General features: G+C 55.9%; 2 protein-coding genes across 21 annotated transcripts in view; one reads left to right on the top strand and one right to left on the bottom strand.

Moving 5' to 3' along the window:
* The window catches only part of GNAL (G protein subunit alpha L), a 71,342-nt gene extending 64,141 nt beyond the window's left edge, over window positions 1-7,201 (top strand). For all 7 annotated transcript variants that reach the window (XM_032467346.1, XM_032467350.1, XM_032467351.1 and 4 more), the window contains 3 exons: window positions 262-392; window positions 1,663-1,730; window positions 3,856-7,201. In XM_032467346.1, coding sequence (XP_032323237.1) covers window positions 262-392; window positions 1,663-1,730; window positions 3,856-4,002 — 346 coding nt within the window. In that variant the 3' untranslated portion in view covers window positions 4,003-7,201. The remainder of the gene's footprint in view (window positions 1-261; window positions 393-1,662; window positions 1,731-3,855) is intronic.
* On the bottom strand, window positions 4,357-19,897 carry MPPE1 (metallophosphoesterase 1). Of its 14 annotated transcripts, none has more exons than XM_032467355.1 (14): window positions 17,497-17,796; window positions 16,664-16,727; window positions 14,725-15,034; window positions 14,497-14,638; window positions 13,494-13,604; window positions 13,016-13,397; window positions 11,235-11,343; window positions 9,575-9,678; window positions 9,004-9,078; window positions 8,315-8,423; window positions 8,109-8,177; window positions 7,910-8,032; window positions 7,192-7,332; window positions 5,787-6,354 (listed from the first exon to the last, which is right to left on the bottom strand). In XM_032467355.1, the coding sequence occupies exons 6-14, from the start codon at window positions 13,315-13,317 to the stop codon at window positions 6,172-6,174; spliced, it is 1,215 nt and encodes a 404-aa protein (XP_032323246.1). In that variant the 5' UTR covers window positions 13,318-13,397; window positions 13,494-13,604; window positions 14,497-14,638; window positions 14,725-15,034; window positions 16,664-16,727; window positions 17,497-17,796; the 3' UTR covers window positions 5,787-6,171. The 14 variants fall into 14 exon arrangements, with proteins under 14 accessions (XP_032323256.1, XP_032323246.1, XP_032323248.1 ...); XM_032467357.1 differs by having other exon boundaries at window positions 14,725-14,848; XM_032467365.1 differs by lacking the exons at window positions 5,787-6,354; window positions 14,725-15,034 and adding an exon at window positions 4,357-4,541 and having other exon boundaries at window positions 17,497-17,801.
* Window positions 19,898-20,688: the final 791 nt, after the last annotated feature.

Here is a 20,688-nt window from a genome sequence, read left to right as displayed (position 1 = left end):
GATTAGTAAATTACCCCACAGAAATCCGGGTGCATTTACTCATTACGTGAACCTTGGCTTTGGTGCCAGGAAAGGTGCCTCCCAGTGGAGCTGACGTTCCTCCTGCCAGTGGAGTGGGGCCTGCGGTGCTGGTGCAGCACGTGACTCCACACCCTGGACCTCGTCAGCGGGGCGGCTGCGCTGTTGTGCTCATGGGTGACGCCTGCACTGGAGGTGCCTTCTCATCCCGCGGACCCACGTGTGTTTCCTCCCCCTTCCCAGGTGGTTACGGACCATCTCCATCATCTTGTTCTTGAACAAGCAGGACATGCTGGCGGAAAAAGTCTTGGCAGGGAAATCAAAAATCGAAGATTATTTTCCAGAGTATGCAAATTACACTGTTCCTGAAGACGGTAAGATTCCAAAAGAAGCACCTGGCGATCAAAGAGAAGAATCGTTCTCAATAGCCCCATGACTGTCATTCCAACAGTTCTGGTGAATCGAGGAAATTCAGTTTAGAACTGTTCTCTCAACTCCTGCCTCACCCTAAGGTCCTCGGGTACTGAAATGCCCTGGACAGTCCATCTGTAGAAATGTCATTGTGCCTTCATCCACACTGAGCAGGAGGAGGGGCAGCTCGGTGTGAACTGGGGTTTGCGGGGGAAGCTCTGCCTCGTGGGGCCCTGGGCAGGTCTGCACTGAACTGGCCCTGGGTCAGTCTCCACGTGGACCTGCCTGCTGGCCCTCCGAGGGAGGGGACGCCGCTTGTCCGAGCCACTCAGGCAGGGCCCACGAGGACCAGGCAGCAGCCGACCTCTGTCCTCTGCTGCCCGCTGCCGGCCACCATGTGGAGGCCTCTGTCTCCAGCGATGACTTTGGCCACAGCATGATGCCTTTATCGGGTGACCAGCCATCCCGGGAGACTATGGGGCCTGGGACATGGGACTTCCACGAGCTGGGAAGGTCCCATCCGGCAGGCCCGGCGGAGCTGTGAACCCATTTCCAGTGGCTGCTCTTGGGTTTTGAGTTCACCGGGGCCACCAGAGTGTGCTGACGGCAAAGTGTAACCCCACACCTCGAGGTTAATCCCAAGCTAGACAAGCGGGAGGAAAGGGGCCTTCCCAGAAACTGCAGGTAAGAAGTGAAGAGGCCCGTCACGGTCTTGGCCCTGACCTCGGCCAGCCTTGGGGCACGTCCCAGGCCCGGGTGGCTGCCCCTCGGTTGCTGGACCACCGCCCGCCCCGCAGGCCCGGGCTGCCCTCACTTTTCCTGGGAACCAGCCCCTACCCCCTCGCCCCGTCCAGTCCACTCTCCCTGGGAAGGTGTGAGGACAGGGGGCAGTCAGAGTGGGCACCGCGGTGATGGCAGTGGGGCTGCAGGTGCCCGAGTCCGTAGTGGGCGTGAAAGGGGCCCCCAGGGACCAGGCCAGCGGGACAAGCTGCGAGGGCCGGGGGACGGCTTCCCAGTCACTGAGCTGCTTTCATTGTACTTAACTGGAAGTTGTCCCCCCACCGCCAAAACAAAGTTTCATCAGAGCCACAGACAGTGGCTAAAATCAGTGAGGGAGAAGAGCTGAAAGGCCCGTTCCCGCCGTCAGCCTCGGCCCCCGCCTGCTCCCGGCCGTCCCATCGAGCTGCATCGGCTTCTCGTCACTTACACAAAACTCCCTTTGGTCTTCTACAGCGACACCAGATGCAGGAGAAGATCCCAAAGTCACAAGAGCTAAATTCTTCATCCGGGACCTGTTCCTGGTAAGCGGTTTCCGTACCTCCGTCTCCCTGCCACCTTAGGATGCCCTGTTCTCTGCAGCTGGCAGAGTACTTAACCTTTCCTGACCTCATTTAATCTCCCCCAAGATGATGAGAGTTGACAGAGGGTGTCGTTCCTTCATCTCACAGCCAAGCACACCGAGGCTCAGAGAGGTCAGATTCTGACTTCAGGTCACACAGCTTCACAGCAAAGACAGGCAGCCAGGGCTTGCAATTTCTTAAAAGGAAAGAGCCCTTCAGCAGAGTCTGAACCACCAGCACCCAGGACGGGGCGTGACTTCCTGAGTCCCATACGCGGAGGCTCTGGGTTAACGTGGAAGCTGACCGGCAGACATCCCCCTTTTTGAAAAAAGCATTTTATTGTGAGATAATTTCACACTTATATAAACAGTGAAAGGACTGCACAAAGAATTCCCACATACTCCTCACCCAGACGGGCCAGTTGGCAAAATCTTGCCGTGTCTGCCGCGTCTACCTACATACTGTTTTCCTCTGGCATAACGTACGGTATGCCGCTGGCCGTGAGCGTCCTTGGCTTGAACCTAGCGGACGCCCAGACACACTGACAGGCTGGCCCACAGAGACCCCGACAGCACTTGGTGCGTGTCCCCCCGGACTGCCCGCCTTTCCGGGGCATCAGACCCTCGCCTGACTCCTGGGAGCCCCCTCTCTACCCTCTGCCCACCACGCCCGAGGGCTGCCTCTCGAATCTCGTGCTGAGACGGTATCGACAGTGAGACGTCACGTCCCCCAAGTCCCCCAGGGCGGTTAGGGGAGCCCCAGGGCAGCTCAAGCTAGCGTCCCCCACAGCCCGACAGCGGGCACCTCTGCTGCGCCGACCGAGATTGTCCCTGTCAGGGCGCCCTTCTGAGGATCATAAAGTGTGAAACCCACAACACGCTTCTAACGAGAACTAGAAGTTAGTGTGGAAATCAGGCATTTAAGGACTAGAAACTGAGCTGGGCGTTCCCCGATATGAATGCCCCCACCACCCCGTGCAGACCTGGGCGAGCCTTCTGGTCCCTGACGGTGGACAGTGTCTGCCTTGTACCCAGTTTGCGTGGCGGGGAAGTCAGGGCCCGGGGGTGTCGACGTAACTTTTTTCTTGTGGAGTTTGCCTGGGGCAGAGGGGCGTCCAGGGCGGCGGGGCTTGGAGCCCACGACCCGGCCTGATGAGGCAGCAGGGCAGACTGCAGAGTCAGTCATTTACCATGTTTAGTCTGGACAGGAGCATTGCCGGTGGAACACAGGCCTGAGAGGAGGCAGGAGAAGGTTGTAGGTGGAGTCCAGCCCGGCGCCAGAGCCCTCTTAACGCTGATGGTCAGCGAGGGGCCATCTTCCTAGCATTGTCCGGCACCCTCACACTCCCTGACCCTGAACTCTGCCGCCAGGGGGAGGGAGGCAGCCAGGCGAGCCGGCTGAGGCAGGACCTGCCCGGGGCCCTGAGAGGCTCGGGTCGGTCCATTTGAGGGACGATCAGCATGTTAGGAGAGTTGAGGCTGTTTGAAGTTTGCCTTCGCAGGGACCCCACCCCTGAGATCTGTGTGACTGCAGACGGGCAGCCCGGCCAGGTTCTTACCTCCAAGCCTCTTGTGGAACCTTGGGGGTGCAGGGGTCCTGGTGGGGCTGTTTCCACAGATGCTTTGCAGAGAAAGGAGTAGGGGTCAGAGGGGCACCCGTGGGAAGAGCCCCACGGGACTCTGCAGGCGTCAGACCCAGGTGTCGCAGGGCTGGTCCTCCTAAGGCGTGAGGACAGCATGACCTGCCTGCACCCTCGCCTGGCCTCTCTGTGTCTGTGACCTGATCTCCTCTTGGGAGAACAGGTCATGTTGGATGAAGGCCACTCTCGTGACCCCATTTAACGTCAGTGCCTCTTTAAAGACCCCGCCCCAGATCGTCACACTCAGGTGCTGGGGGTTAGGGCTCCGCGCCGACATGTGTGTTGACAGTGACCAGGGCCCGGTGTCCTGGGCCTCAGCTGCGGGGCGTCTCCCCCACCGCCGGGAGGTGCTGGGAGGTTCGCTCCCGGGCGGTCCGGCCCCGATCCGCACGCTGGGCCCCGCTGGGGCGCCGCCCAGGCCCGGGCTCACGGCGCGCTCTCCCCCAGAGGATCAGCACGGCCACGGGGGACGGCAAGCACTACTGCTACCCCCACTTCACGTGCGCCGTGGACACGGAGAACATCCGCCGCGTCTTCAACGACTGCAGGGACATCATCCAGAGGATGCACCTGAAGCAGTACGAGCTGCTGTGAGCCCCGCCCCTCCCCCGGGGCGGAGCAGTGAGTTTCCCCAGCCCCGCCCCTGGGGCTCGGGTCCCCGCCCCGCTGGCCACGCCCCCCCCGCGTGGCTGCAGACCCCCGCCCTCCCGGGGGTGGCACTTGGGGGGGCACCCGGGCGGACGTGGGGAGTGGCCGACGCGTGGGGGCCGCCCTCCTGCCCGCCTTGGCCCACGACCTGGCCCAGACCCTCCGGCCGCCGAGGGGACAGGGCCCGTTCAGGCCCATCTCCAGTGGCGGCCGGCCTCTCACAGAGACCCCACGTGCGCTCGGGCCGCGGTCGGGCTCCAGGGGTCCCTGGACTCACCTGCTCGGGCACGGGCTCCTTCCCCAGGTTCCTTCTGTTGTTTTATTGCTGGTTTATTATACTGTACAGACCACATGAATCTAATACTATTTTGTACAACTACTCAAGGAAATCCCTGTAGAGCTCTGTGCCTTGGTAACGGCTACCCCCATAGAACAAATGTGTTTTTGTTGTGCTGAACAGCTGTCAACATTCCCTGCCGCTTGCTCTGAAAACAGGAATGAATGGTGTATTAGAATTTAGGACACTTTACCAGTTTGGTACTTTTTACAATACTTCTGGATAAAAAATATATGCCCATATAAATTTATATAAATATAAACTATACACGTAGTCACCCGCACCTCACGAAACGCTGCACCCACGCCACAGCTTCTTCCAGGGACCCAGGGGTGGTATTTTTCTCTAGACAATGTGTCTCCATTATTTCGCTCTTTGAAAACTGTTAGTCAAAGCTTTAGAACCACTTACTTGACCCCAGGTTCCATCGTAAACAAATAGCAGGAAAAAGACAAGGGTTCAGGCTTGTGCCTGGCCGTGGAGAATCGAAGGAGGGACTCTTACTTGCCTTTTGAAGAAGAAACATTACAAAACCTTTACTGAAATACCAAGTCAAAATACATGGCTATTTCTCAAACTTGAGAGATTTGCAGATGCAGCCTCGCAAGATGGCTCCAGTACGAGACCCAGAAAGCCCCTCATGCTTGGCCACAGCCCTGAGGGTGGCTTCCCCAGGTCAGGCAGTCTGTGAAGATGTCCGAGGTTCTACTCCAACCACACAAAGCAGAGAGGAGGCAGCCCAGCCTACGTGACTTCATCGACTTCATTTAGTCTTTGATAGTTTCAAGTTTGCTCTGTAAACCAGCATCTTGTAATCCTCTGTAAACTCATCCACGGCTAAATACGACTTTTACACAAAATACAGGATGGCGACGTCAAAGACAACACACCATCACGTTTTTTATCTCATTATCACCCAGTTCCTGCCTCTCCCATCCTTGCCTGTTTCATAAAACTCTCAGGTGAACGGAGACAGATGAAGTAGAAATGATTTTCCATTTCCATTGCATTTTCGAAGTAAAACATGAAGAAAACATGAAGAGATACAACCCAACACATATACACAAAAAACAAGAGTTGTATGTTGTTCTCCGCATCACTCAGCAATCCCCTGTAAGTGAACTTCCTATTTAAAGGTCTGACTGAGGAGCCAGACTCTCAAGGAAAAAATGCAAAAAGAATCCACTTTACCTGGCTTAAAATTACCAAGGCATACTTGTTTTTAAATACCAAATGCCTCTTCCTGGAGGCTACTTTTCAAGTTTCTTTTGCTCACTGACGGGCTTTTGATCCTGATTTAACAGTCGGGTCTGCTGGAGAGAAAATGACACTCATCTAAAAACCCGATTCCAACCAGTTAGCGCGGACACACAGGAGTCTGCGGGAACAGCTATTCCTGCTTGTAGCATCTGGGTTTATTTGAAGCATCTGACTAGCACAGGTAGGAACTTGAGAACCACCCGCAGGACCACTGGTGGTGTCACCTCACCCCAAGCCTGCCGGTGCTGACTGGGGAACGCAGGCTGTCGCATGCACGCCAGTGACACCCGCAGCTTCTGCGAGCTGTAGATACAATCCGTGATTACACACATCTTTGATGAAGTGAGAAAACAGACTCTGGAGAGTGCACGCTCCATTGTGACAGCATGGGAACAGCACCAGCAGCTCACCCTCACCCCGCGGGGATTGGCCCAGGGGTCTAGCTCCCGAGCAGCGCTCAGTCTCACTCGCTGGAGCACCGCCCGCAGGTCAGCTCCTCTGGTCTTGATGCCTGTTACTCACGTGGTCTTAAATTTTCTGAGCAGGTTCCAACCCACGTGCAAAGGTGAGGCCAGCAGCCTCACGTGGACTAGCGTGAGGACCACGAGGCACCCGGCCGCTCCGCAGTACGTGGTCAGGACTGTGTCCTCGCGGGGCAGGGGGCACTTGGCCAGGACGTAGTCTGTGGGCGTAAAGCTGCCCTGGGAAGGAAGCGAGGACAGGCAGGCAGCCGGGCCTTCAGACCAAGGGCACGGGCTCCAGCCCACACCACCCCGACCCCAAGCCCTGGGCCTGAGTGTGCTGAGTGCAGGTGGTCCGGGAGCTGACCCCCCTCAATGAAGCTAGCTCCTGGTTCCTCCGAAACCCGGGGACAGGCAAGAGAGGGGATCAGAGAGGCAGGGGACTTAGATCAACGGTCAACAAGGAGCAGGCAGGGCATGGCAGCTTTTCATGCCACTCGATGCTGGAATGCGTGTGCTGGGGGCAGCCTGGTGGGCAGTGTATTTTGGTGGTCACTCTTGCCGTGCGGAGTGACAGTGGGGAATGTTCACTGACTCTGAATTTGGAAACAGGAGGTTTCCCCCATCTTTTTATGAAGTAAAGGCACCTGACATAAAAGCACTGTGACCCGGATGCTGGACTCCTGGGTCAGAGAGAAGAGCCGACCCACAGGGGGTCACTAGTTACCATCTGCAGTAAACGAGCAAGGTCTGGCCCATTTTTCTGCTGGAGCAAATGGGCATATTTGGAAGCTAAGGCGAGGTGACTGGGTGCAGCGAATGAAGGAAAATGACCCTGCTTCCTTGGAGAATTGAACAGGCTGAGCTGGCACTGCCGTCCCTGCAGGGTAAGACACTGTGAGGTCCCCCCCCGGAACAACCATCCCCAGAGAGGTGTCCACGCTGGTGTGTCTGGGGAGAGGGGCGCTTGCGTGCGGCTTTTGTGTATTTCCACAGATTGCAGTAAGTACATAGTTGATCGCTGTGTTGATTTAAATACGTACGGAAGCTTTGAGACGAAAATAAATGTTCACCTACCATGATGAAACTGGGGTCATTTCTGTTCCTCCAACTGAACGACGGCACACTGACCTCCAGGACGCCGGCCCCGTGGAGGACCTCGCAAGCATGGTGCGTGTGGCCGCTCAGGACCAGGCGCGGCCGGAGCCACCACAGCAGCTGCCCGGGGACGGCAGAGGCGGTGAGGGCGTGGCCACCTCCCTGCAGGGACAGGGCCACCACCACCACCCACCCCACCCCGTCCAAGGGCCCCCCTGCACTCAGCCCTCCAAAGCCTTCTGTCTGCTCAGACTCCATCAAAAATGAGCTCAGGGCAGGGAGGGTGGAGCTCAGGGGCCGAGCACAGGGTCCTGGGTTCCCTCCCCAGTACCCCCATTAAATAAATAAATAAATCTGATTACCTCCCCCCAAAGAGGTAACTAAGTCTCATTCGCACCCCCAAATACATGTAACTTGGCGGGAAAACAGAATAAAGAACAGTTAGGAGTACTAATTTTTTTCCTTTTTACGGAGGTACTAGGGATTGAACCCAGGACCTTGCTCTACAGCTGAGCTGTACCCTCTCCCCCCAAGGGTTTCAGTAACCAGACGTTAGGGGAGGGAGGTGGGTTTCCTGGGCCGGCGCAGGGCGAGGGAGGGGACACGCGATGGAATGACCATCCGGGACACTGCCCACCCCGCCCGGTGTCGCCGCTCGCCCCAGGAAGTCTGACTCCACGCCCCACCGGGCACAAACCTTCCTGGAGGCCTCCCGGGAGAGCACGTCGTACCGCTCCTGGAAGGGGATGCCCCTCTCGGCTGGGGGCGCAGCGTCCTCCCCGGAGCAGTGGGCGTCGCTTCTCCGGTAAAGCGGGAAGTGCTGTCCAGAACCAGAGAAGAGTCAGGGGACAGCAAGGCCCTGGGCGCATCCACTGCACTCGGGCAGGCACCCTCACCTGCAGAAGGACTGGGGCCGAGGCTGGCAGCGGCCCTCCGTCTCCACACCTGCCGGGGTGATGCTCCTGCTGGTCAGAGAAACCCTGCATTCACTGGACGGTGGGAGGGACAGAGGCAACCCAGGGTACGGGTGCTGGGTCAGGTGGCTGGATGGTGGGCAGGGCAGAGGGAGACCGGAGGCGCTGGGCCCCGCAGGCTGTCCTACCTCCCGGGAGCAGTTCAGCTGCCGGGAGATCTCCAGGAGCTCAGCCTCAGCTCCAGAGCAGATGTCACAGCCATCTCCTTCCATGGCCACGCTGTTGACCAGCACGAAACTGCAGAAAGGGCAGGGAGTCAGGCCACGGGCCGCCTGCCTTGTCCACCCGGGACACGCGTCCCCAGGGGAAGGAAGCTTTAAGTCTCTGCTCAGCCAGGCTGTGAGCACGTGCCAAGCTGACATTAAGAGAACAGAACAGCCTTTCTGGGCATGGCATCCAAGTCAGGGTCAAGGAGGCTCCACCCTGAACTTGTGACGGTCCCAGACACTCCGCACCTGACCTTGTCCCTGGGCCTGTGTCTTAGCGCCTTGGGCCTCGGCTGTAAACCAGGCCGGACAGGATGTGGGTCTGACCCAGCACGCAGTCCCCTCTGAAAAAGTTTCCAGGGGCGAGGGGCCTCCATAAGAATTCACAAATAATACTCACTCAAAGTACTATATATAATAAAAAGGCCCTACTCTAGAGCACAGGGAATTAAATTCAGTGTCTTGTAACAACCTTTAGTGAAAGATACGAAAAGGAGTATCTGTGTGTGTGCCCGGGACATGCTGCTGTGCACCAGAAACGATGCAACATTGTAAACTGACTAGACTTCAATTTAAAAAAATGTGTATATTACAAAAATAGTAATACTCACTTAATTCCTTTCCAAGAAAACAGCCTTTCGGGGTTGAAAACTTTCTCAAATCGTTTTATCTTGTATGTGTTCATCCTACATTCAATTGCAAAAAGAAGCAGTTTTTCAAAACAAGCCATCTTGAAACCTCTTAAGAATTATCATGAACACGGAAAAGTCACTTTCCGGATTGGGGTGCCAGCCCTTCTGAGCTCCCACTGGTCCCACTGCTGAGCAAGCTGGGGGCCGGGCCAGTGACTTAGTCCTCAGGCCTCGGCTTCCTCCCTGGCACAAAGGGCAAAAGAACAGGCCCAATGGTAACATAATAAACCTAAGAAGTAAAATAAAAGATACGCTCTGTGTAAACATCAGCTATTACAGCCCACGTCGTCTTGTTCTCTGACACCCAAGGAAAACGTAAGCGACCACGAGATGTAAGAGTCAAGTTAGAGTAACTCACGGGCACCTCAATCACCCGTCCGCTGCCAGAGCCCTGGGCGCCTCCCCCACCCCAGCTGCCTCCTCTCGCCCCAGGGCGGCGCCCGCAGTGGGGAAGTCGCAGCCCCCGCAGCCGTGATGCCGGGTCACTCACTGGTAGTGGAAGCCAACATCGTGGTTGCCAGCGACCACCCTCAGCTGCACGTGAGCAGGGTGTCGGAACATGGTCTGGAACCTCCCCACGTCGTCCGCCCAGGCCTGTGGGTAGGGGTCCTGCTGAGACCCGGGCACCTGCCCTGCCCCGACTGGACGGGGAGAAGGTGACCCCATCCAGATGGGTGTTCCTGAGGCCAGCATGCAGAATTCTAACCCAAGTCCCACCTCTTTTTCCAACATGCACTAGTTACTGTAACTATTTAATCTGAAGCCAAATTTTAATGAAATGGTATCTCTCCATCTTAAAACATTAACTGGCACTCCCCCAAACCCACTATTTCCCGGTCCCCTGACGACCACGTGCAGACCCTGGGCTGAGGATCCCTTTGCATCCAGACTGGTCCTAAGAACAGGCTCTGAGGCCACTGAGGTGTCCAGTACTGTGTGCTCTCCCACGGGACAGGGACCGGCCCTCCCCTGGTGGCTGGACGGCAGGACGGGGCGGAAAGAAAGACAAAAGCCCAGTAAATCTCTCAGGATGTTTCTGACTTTGGCTTTAACTGTGAAAGCTTGAGAACGATGTCCATTTAATTCTTATTTTTATTAAGCCTAAAAACAAAAACGGGGCAAACACTCTAGGTTGGATAACACCTCATTGAATAGTAGTCACCTTTATCCTTCAAGTTTTAAATTCGGCCCAGCCTAGGGAAATATGCTGGCTAGAGGGTCCTCCAATACATTTACCAAGACTTTGACAAGTAATATTTAAAGTTAGAATAACCTAACATCAGAATAACATAAAATGAGAAAAACAGAAAATGTTCCCTGTAATTTGCAAAGGCAACATCTACGTCCAACCTCATTTGCTAACTCATGGCTTTTAGCCGTGGCGTGTCCACAGCCCGAGAGTCACCGCGGACAGGACGGCAGCAGACTCTGCGGCCCTGCAGTGCGGGTTCCTATCAGACCTAGACCAAGACTTTCTTCGTACAGCTTTTAGATTGTCCTGGGAAATTTCAATGAATTTTTTTTAATATCTTCCAAAACCATTAGTGACTGAACATCTTTAACTAAGGAGGAAGAACAGCTTCTTGTATTTTTTTCTTTCATTAATCCCAAGACTGTACTGAGCAAAGCATTCTGACAGCCGAGGTGAGAACAGGCTTTCCCTTTGGTTTGTGGGAAGGCTGACGTCACCTGGTCTCAGGCCCCTGAGACCCCCTCACACCAAGCCTGGGTCCCTCCCAACCCCCCTCAGAAGAAGGAACATCAGGGGACAGTAACAGGCAACCTTGTGGCACAAGCTCCTAACGCAGCTGTTAAGGAAGCGGGGACAGTCAGACTACACTTCAACATTTATTCTCTAATTCCAGAGACAGCTGAAGTAGCACCCCTCCTGCCTGCCCGACCCCTTCCGAGAGGTTCGTGGGAACACGGCGTCCAGCTAACCTGCATACTTCCTACATAGACAGGTGTAAGACTGGCCAACCTAACTCAAGACTGGCCCTGACACAGAACCTAAGATCTTCAAGACAGACTATCCACTGTGGACGTCGGTACTTCCAACCCTCGTGACACGGCTCCACGGGTCCCCTGGGCATCCCGTGCTGGACCCCCGGGGCAGGGCCAGGGCGCCTGGCTGGCAGGGTCCCACCCACCTGGGAGGAGCTCCACTTCCCTTCATCGAAGACGTCCCCCAGGATGAAGACGACCTCCGGCTGCAGCAGCCACAGCGCCGTCTGGAAGGCTCTCTCCATCTGCCACTCCCTGGAGGCCGACAGACAGGAAAAGCAAGCTCAGCCCGTCTTCTGGGCCATTTAAAAGTGGACCAAGACGTCCCGTGGCCCCCTGCTTGGAAGAGCCAGAGTCCCCGTCTGCCTCACTGAGGGGGAAAGGGGCCGGGGGACACCCGGGCTGCCCTCCCACACACTTCACACCCCAGGCCTGAGGGCCGAATCCACCTGCCCAAGATGCCCAAAGTGGACTGACTTTGCGCCACACCAAGGAGATGCCAGCACCTCGCTTCTCAAAAGAAACTCGACCTCCTTCAGGCCTTCAGAGTTGGGGGGAGACCAACGAGAAACAGACTGGCCAGCATGAGACCTGGGAGTCCTGCAGACCCCAGACGTACAAACGCTCAGCCCAGAGTCGGACCAGCACAGAACAGAGCCTCGGGTCTGGCACCTCACACGCAGGCCAGGCCCAATGTGCCCGCCCCCCACTGGCCAGCAGTCACCTCAAGAATGCTGCCCACTCCCTGGGTTCCTAGTTTGTTGGTAAATGGAGACAGTGAGCCCTGCTCTCACAGGACAGTCCTGGGACGGAACACAAGGGCACACAGTAGGGATCCTAGACCATCAGTGTCTGCCCAGCCAACGCCACCTCGGCCACCGTCCTAAGGCTCCCAGCTGCCTCCCCTACAGGAGGGGGCTACGTCCGGGGGCAGGTGAAGAGGGGAACCTAGCGTGCACGAGGTCCTGGGTTCAATCCCCAGCGCCTCCATTAAAATCAATCAATAAATACACCTGATTGCCTCCCCCACCCCCCCAAAAAAATTAAATAAAGCCAAAAAAGAAAGCTCTCTGGAAGGTAACTTTTGGTCAGAGGAGCCTCTGAGGCCCACGTGAAGCTCAGCGTGGACATCTCCTCACTCGGCGTCTCACACATACGCTTCTCAGTTTGTCTCGATTTAGTGTTATTCACCCCAGAGAAGAAAGCAGGCAGAAACAGCAGCAGGAGGGCAGGGCAGACCGCCCGCGGGACTGGCCACGCATGAGGCTCCGGAGCCGGGGGAGCCCCAGGCTGGAGGAGGAGAGAGCTCTGGGGCGGACGGCGGTGGCCGCACAGCAGCGCGAGCGTTCTTAATGCCACGGGCGCTCTGCTGAAAGCGGCTGAGGTGGCCAACTGCATGCATTTCTATTTTAACATAATTCTTTTTAATTAAAAAAAAATTTTTTTAAGCCTTCCAGTGAGAAAACAGAATAAGCTGTGCCGGTCGAAGTTGTCCCCCCACCTGCTCAGCTCCTCCGGCCGCCTGGAGGGGCAAACCCAGGGACTCGGGGCACACCAGGGACAGCGAAGGGGGCCTGCCAACGCTGCCCAGGGGAGAGGGCGCCCCCGCGGACCCCACTCAGGCGCCGGGCATCCTTCCTCACACGGCCCATGAGGTTTCCCGTGCGAACCCACCTAGACGGGGAGGCAAACGGGCTCGGAGGGCCTGAACTCTGTCCGGAGTCACAGGACTCAAACACACGCCCCACTCACAATTCTGGGTCCTTGTCCATGACAGGTACGCAGTAAATCGTAAGTTAAAGGAAAAGTCAGATGCCCCAAATGTCCTTCTTTGAAGGGAAAATAACAAAAAAATGAGTCCCTGAAGCCGTGCGGCCGGACCCTCCTGCCTACAGGCCTGCAGAAGGCTCCCTGTTCCCCCTCCTACCTTCGTAATTTGTCCAGCCAGTGGCCTCTCACTGCCCCGAGCAGGTGGGTATCCGCCAAAAACATGGCTCGCAGTGCAGGCTCGGGGGGGCCCCGGCCCCTGCCGTCCGCTGGAGTTTCCACCTCAGGCCAGTGACACCGGACGATCACACCATAATAGATCAGAAATTCACAGAACAGAAGCACTGACAAGGTGACAGCCGTGAGTTTCAGCAGCAAGAAAGCCCTCCTCGTCGGCGGTCTGCCAGACCCCAGCCTGATCACGGCCATGGTGTGCCTGGAGGAGCCAAGAGTCAAATCCATACCATCAACACTGGCAACAGGTCACCGCGAGGAAACCAGGCTGGGGGAGGTGCAGGCGGCGTCCAGGTTGGGGCCACGTGCTGCAGGGAAGAGAAGGACTGGACCATTTACGGTCCTTAATACGGCGCGATCACCACCTCCCTCCATCAAGGGACTAGTTACAGAATACCACCTACCTCCCGAACAAACAGGACTGTCCTGCTTTCATAAAGACACTGCATCCGACTGCCTACTGATCACGGCTTTCTAGGCATCCCCAGGATGGCACGACCAGAATGATCTTCCCACTAAGGGACAAAGTTTGGTCACTACCTTTCAGACAGAAGGGAAGGGGGCAGGGCACAACCATTAAAGGAATGACACAGTAATTAGCACCAAGATGGCAGAAAAGTCAACGCTCAATAGACCTGGAGGCCCCAGATGGTGGAAGATTTGACCTCCAGTGACCTCGTGCTCACTGTAATGTATTACCGTGGGAAATGGCACTCCACAGGTGCCACAACAGTTCCAAGGCTGACCATAAAAGGCCAAAACAAAGGTGGTGGCCCAGTGCCTGGGAATCCTGCTCCTTCCCCTAAACAGTCGGAGCGGTCCTCCTACTCATTAGCGTGTGGCGTCACCGAGCACGTAAAAGCTAGCCACCCCTTCCCGCCCCGTGGCTTCTGACGGCCTACACTCGGTGCACGGAGTGCACATCTCTCTCAATAAATCTACTTTTGCTCAACTGTGGCTCGCTCCTGAATTCTTTCCTGCATGAAGCCAAGGGCCCACACTTGGCGGGGTGCGTCCGAGGGACTCGTCCGGGACCCAGGACGCTGCCATCCTCTCTCGCGCCCCTCCTCTTACGACGTTGCCCCATTTTTTTCCTGTATCACTTTGGAAGTCACTGATCGGCAGTCTGGGGAAGGATGTGTGTTAGGGTAGGGGGCATGACAGGAAAACTCAGGGAATAGAAAGTAAATGCCACTTGGCTCCCCCCGGGATTCACCACCACCCCCTCCTTAAAAATCAAAGGCCATAAGTGCCCCCCTGCCCCCCGCCACCCTTTAATGCAAATTCATCACTTTTCTAAATGGCTTTTCCATAAAAGAAGAGAACATTCACAGACAAGGGGCTTCCTCGCTGGCTGAGCTGGGGTCCGACAGCCGCAGTCATGAACTCCGCCCTGTGATTATGCACCTGTTCACAAATGCAGGTTTTCACCTGCAAATCAGCCTTCCACTCTGGGCAGCTTCCACTGTAAGACCTTCACATGCAGTGGCTTCCCTCTGGGAGCCCTCCCAGTGTTTGGGGACGCGTCTGAGTCGTAGCACTTCACGTCCTGTAGGGAAAGCATCCGTCCTGACACACCTGAAGGGCAGCTGAGGACAGGAGCCCCTGAGACAGGCTCTGGGAGGGGCGTCCTACCTGAGGCCCCCCAAATGACGCTCAAGGTGAGACTCTTAGGACGGGAGGTGGGCCGGAGGCCACAGAGGACGCAGATACGGGAGGCGCTCCAGGAGGCTTGCAGAGGGCGGGGGCTGCGCAGACACTGACCATGGGTCCAAATGGAGCCAATAAATACGGAAAACCCTCCCCAGGGAGAGGATTTTCCAGGATGCGTCTAGGAGCCTTCTTAGGGTTGACAGCCAAGGGGAAGAAGACACTCACTCCCGGAGGGCCTGGACCAGCGTCTGCAGAGTCCACCCCGAGCCCGAGTCCCGTAAGTCAGCCTGTTCTGCAGAGGGGTCATGTAGCAAGCAACCGCTGAAGCGCAGAACAACTAAACCTGCCCTGACAGTGAGCAGGGGCAAACGCATTTTCTGAGCCATTGTCAAAAGTGCAAAACGTAACCCCGGAACTGAAAACACCCCCAGAAGCTGAGAAACGAGGGAACCCCCTCACGGCTGGTGAAGCCGTGCTGCCGGTGTCGGGCGGTGCGAGGACTCACTTCCAGGGCGGCTTCTTAGCCAAGAGGACCTGACGGGACGGTGCCCCCGCCTCCCGTCCCCGCCTGCACGGGGAAGGCACCGTCCGCCTTAAGTGCCTGATGAGAGCAGGGCAGGACCCCATTGCTAGACGCGCAGAGGTCAAAGCAGCCGTGCACGTGCCCCGTCTGGGACCACCTGCTCTCAGGAATTCGGCCGGGACGACGGACAGAACCTCAGTCACCAGGTCTGGGCCAGGCCTTCCCCCTCGCCTACAACCTGTTCTCCCAAAGGCTGAACCAGCATCGCTTACACCTTCTATGCCAACGGGACCACCTCGGAGAGGGAAGAGTGGCCCTGACGGTAAACGCTGTCACCCAGTGTGACTCGGCCCCGCGAGGCCAGCCCAGGACAAAGGGCGACTCCTCTCTGCTGCCGTCCACCCATCACAGCCAAGCCTCAGCATGTGGATGGATATCACCAGCAACCACCCACCCGTGTGACTCTCCCCTTGCAGATAAAACAGGAGAGGAGTAACGACTCTGTCCCTGCACACGGGACCTCCTCTGCTGGGGCTCAAACAGATCAAACGCACCCATTTGACCTGCCTGTCTCGTTTTCTTTTCCCAGGCCGCAAACCCCCCAAAATCCCAAAAGCTAAGGCCAAAACAGCAGCTGGAAGCCCCTCCCCACGGAGGGACGAGGACTGGGAAGGGCGAGCCCAGCCGGCGGCAGCTCTGCAAACCTTTGATCCTTGGGTTCCCAGTTTCCCAACGTGAAAACCTGAAGGACAAGTTCAAACTGCCCTCCATGCCCACTGCGCTGAGTCAGAGAACCTCTTCTGAGACAGGGAGGCGAGGCCCTGGCCAGTCAGCCCAGGTGGGTCACCAAACCAGACCAAGAGAGCAGGATGCTGCAGAGACACGCAGAGGCTGGGGTGTAACCGAGCTGTGCCCATGCCGCCCTCTGCGTGGGCCAGCGTCTCCCTCGATAAGGATGTCCCGTAGACAGACCAGAGGCCAGGAGCCCTGGCCCTTCCTGCCGGCTTCCATGTTCTTAATTCCATAAAGAAACAGGGAGGAGGACACAGCTCAGGGGTAGAGCATGAGCTTAGCACACATGAGGTCCTGGGTTCAGTCCCCAGCTCCTCCTCTAAAAATAAAACCTATCTCTTCTTCGCCTTTTGGCTAAGATCAGTGTAAAAATAAAACCTAATTACCTACCCCCCATCAAAAAAAAAAAGGTACATTTTGTTATGTAAGCTTCACCACAATTTTTTTAAAAGGAACACAAACACACACACACAGAAGACCCTATAAGTTAACAATGTCCTATGACAAAGGCTTCCTTTTACGATTTAAATTTACTACTTTTATATTTTAAAAAAAAAAGTCCCAGGAGCCTGGATTTAGGGGACTGTCACTGAGTCACTTTCTCACCTTTTCAGGAGTGCAACCAGTTGACAAGGCCGGCTTGTGCTCCCCAAAACCAGAGCGCCTTCGCCTGAAATAAAACAGAAAACGTGTTTTGTGGCTGAATAATCTTTCATTCAGATAACTATCACCAAGCAGGAAATACGTCACTTCCTAGAGGGCACCCAGAGGAGCCTGAGCCCCGGCTAACGGAAGAGGCAGAGAACCACACAGCTGAGAATATGACCCACACGCTGTCCCTGGTCCTTAACAGCCGCTTTTAATTACAGCATAAGTACGTACATCTAAAACACACAAACAGCGTTGTTCTGTGCTGCCAGGCACACCAGACTAGCAGCTGCAGCCCACAACTAGCAGCAGAATATTCCCTCCATTGGCTGGTTTTTACCTTCAAAGCCATCACCGAATATCTAACCCCCCCCCAAAAAAACAGCATTAAAAATGTTTAACATTTGTCCATTATGTTAAATTCACATGTATTGTTACCACAATATCATCTGTAGCTGTTCTGCATGTTCAATTTTCCATCTTAAATGATATTTTTAAAGAAGACGGTTTTTGAAAGCTACATCAGTAAACTAGGAAGGGAGAGGCCCCTGCTATTTAATACACAGGCCTTAGGTGATCACGGTTTCCCAGCATATGAGTAATTCCTGGCATTCTAGTTGTTCCGTCGGTGAACCTGTGCCCCGGAAGGGTAGGGGGAGCAGCTCGCGGGGCTGGGAACAGCGACCAGCAGCAGCACAAAGGCCGCAGGGGGACGCGGGACTCTGGCCCGGCGGGCAGACCCGGGGGCCCGGAGGCCCCAGCCCGGCGTCGGCCTCGCGGCCCGGACTCACCGGCGGGTCCGCCCGCGCGCTCTTGGGTCCCCGACCTTCCCGCGGCCCGGGACCCGGCGGGCGGCAGGCGGCGAGCGCGAGGGACGGCGAGCCCGGGGCAGCGAGGGGAGGGGAGCGCGGGCCGCAGGGAAGAGACGGGACCCTGGGCCGGCGGGTCGTACGGGAAGGCGCGCCGGGCTGGGGGCGCGGGAGAGCGGCGCGGCGCACGCGGTGAACGGGACTTACGGCCGTGGGTCGGCTCCCGGGACTCTTTCTGGGAGCGCGCGGGGCGGAGGGCGCGCAGGCGCGGGGCGGAGGGCGCGCAGGCGCGGGGCGGAGGGCGCGCAGGCGCGGGGCGGAGGGCGCGCAGGCGCGGGGCGGAGGGCGCGCAGGCGCGGGGCGGAGGGCGCGCAGGCGCGGGGCGGGGCGGGGCGGGGCGCTGGGGGTGGTACCAGGTTAGGGAAGCGGGGCTGCGGGCGGGCGGGCGCCGCGCGGCGCTGGGCCGGCTCCGCTGCTTTTCCGGGGCGCGCAGACCCGGGCGCGCGCGGGGGCGGCCGTGCGCCCTGCTCCCCTCAGTCCCCGCCGCACCCGCTGCGGGGGCGCCGGCACCGGGCGGCTTCCATCTTCGCCCGCAGGGCCTGGCTCAGCGCCTTCAGTAAACTCGTGAGGAACCAATGAGACAGGCGACGACAGTGACTGTTTATTTGGGGTTTTCCTTTTATTGTTATTTTTAACAGCAGTAGAGCAGGGCATATTACTTTTCAAAAAGCGTCACATCATTACTTAAAAAAAATCCTCAGAATAACCTAAGAGCAAGAATCACTGTTAAAAAAAAAAAAACCTGAAGCTCAGAGCAGTAATTCAGTGCCTACCGAACAACCAATTCCGGTGTGTTTTTGCAAATCTGTGAGCATACTGCGACGTGACATGAGAAATCGCAGAAAAAAGCAATCGGCGAAATGCCTGGTTGATGTAAGGAAGCAGTAAGTGGTAATTACTGTTATCAAGGATATTGTAATGGTTTCGAATACGCCCAGAGGAACAATTTTACCCACCCAGACTGGCACAACCGGCCTGTCTGTGAACAGTGGTATGATGCAACAGGAGGTATACGGCATCATTGCCAAACTGTTACCGCCAACTGAAAAGAGGAGGGGAAAGATGAAATCTGGTTAAGCCTAGAACAAGATTAAAGAAATACGGGGACCAAACGAACATGCTATGTTGCACCAGCAGGAAGCCATCCGCAGAATCCACTATGTGGGGAAGTCTGCAGACCAAATCCCCCAGTTTCTTTACTCCACAAATAAGTAACATCACAACAAAAGGCAGATCTGCTGTTGCAAAGCTGCGTCAGCCAAATGCAGCTCGTGGTCTGGGTTGGGCCACAATCAGAACAAAGTAGCTTTTTAAAAAAGCCGTCTTTTAAAAGACTGAGAAACAGACATGGAAGGGATGTTAGGTGATACTAAAGAATTATTGATAATTTTGCTATAACATGCTATTAAGTGATTGTATTATTTTAAGACTAGAGAAACATACTAAAGTAATTATAGGTAAATTATATGATTTCTGGAATTTTCTTTAATACTCCAGAGAAAATTTAAAGTAGGGAAATAGGAGAAAAAGCAGTATCGGCAAAACGTTACTACTGTTGACGCAGGAGGTGGGTGTACGACCCAGCGGTTGGCTGATTAATGGCCCCAAAGATGTCCACACCCTCATTTCCGGACCGATGGGCACGTTCCCTTACTGGGCAAAAGGGACCTTGAAGATGTGATGGAGGTTCAGGACCTTGAGACGGAGACACTATCCCGGACTACCCCAGCGGGCCCAGTCCAATCACTTGTCCTTACAAGTCGGGGACCCTTCCCGACGGTATGAGAGTCAGAGGCCCAAAGAACCTCAAAAGGAAGGTGTCCCAGTCGGCTCCGGCCGCCGTCATCATACAAAACACTGCAGACCGGGTGGCTTGTAAAGGACAGCGGTTGTGCTCGTGTCGCGGGAGAGCCTCTCCCCAAGGCAGCTTCTCACTGTGTCCGCAGACGCACGCAGGGCAGGGGCCAGGGAGCTCTGTGGGGTCACCTTTATAGGGACACTAATCCCACTCATGAAGGCTCCCTCTCACGACCCGAGCACCTTCCAAAGGCCCCGTCCCCAAACACCATCAAACCTGGCGTTAGGATTTAACATACACATGGGGGGGGGGCACAAACACTAAGACATAGCAGAGGGTCAGAGAGATGCAAGCTGACAAGGACTTGACAGTCAGTAAAGGACTTCGCACTGAAATTGGCGAGCAGAGTCGAGAATGGCCTGCAGAGGGAGCGCTCACGCGCTGTCACTCACCGTCATTTGCATGCACTAACCTTTATCTCCGTGCCCCACGGGAAGAAGCTACCGTCCTCTCCCAAACAGGAAGTGCACTATTTTACTCTTCTTGCGGAAGAATTTCTTCTCGTTCAGTTACAGTCCAGCCAATGAGAAACATTGACGTTCAGCCAATGAGAAGCCATTACCAGCCTGCCCTCCTTCTTTCCTCCAATGAACTTTCAGTTAAGCCAGCCCCCCCCCCCCCACCAGCCCTTTTCCCTATAAAAGTAGGCTCCGCGGGGGTGTTTTTTGGGTTTGCCTGTGGGTTCCATGTTCTGTCTTGTGTCTTTCTTGTTTCTCCCAGTGCCACGTGCAGTGTCTTGACGCTGGTAACATCGCTCGGAATCAGCCCTGGTGGGAGTATGCCTAACTGCTTCTCTAGGTTTTCACTTTTTCCCCCCAGGAATCCCCTGTATGCACATGTAATAAACCCTTTCTCCTGTTATCTGTCTTCCGTGGCTTTAATTCACAGGCCCCAAGGACCAATCTCAGAGAGTTTTGGCAATCACAAAAGGGCTGCTGGGACACCCCAATCATTTTGGAAGTTGTAGCTGAGAACTCAGGGCATCTGACAAACCTGGTAATAAGTAAAAGTTCTTCCAAGTCAGCCTCTCAGATTTCTGCTTGGGGTCCAATGGGATGAGGGCAGTAAGCCTCTCTTACTTGTCTGCATTTAGATTAGTGGAGGAGTGAGTTCAGGGGTATCACCCGTGGGTGGCTCTTGGTTTTGATGACTCATTGGTAATTGAGCCTCTGCTTATTGGTTATTGATCCTTTGCTTTCCCGTGTGTCTTGTTTTGTGTCCTGAAAACTTGGCTTGACTTTCTGCCTGCTGGGGGG

This window comes from Camelus ferus, chromosome 24, assembly GCF_009834535.1.
Source record: "Camelus ferus isolate YT-003-E chromosome 24, BCGSAC_Cfer_1.0, whole genome shotgun sequence".
NCBI classification, from domain to species: domain Eukaryota; kingdom Metazoa; phylum Chordata; class Mammalia; order Artiodactyla; family Camelidae; genus Camelus; species Camelus ferus.
The sequence above is the reverse complement of the archived record's forward strand: the minus strand, read 5'-3'. Positions and strand labels throughout refer to the sequence as shown.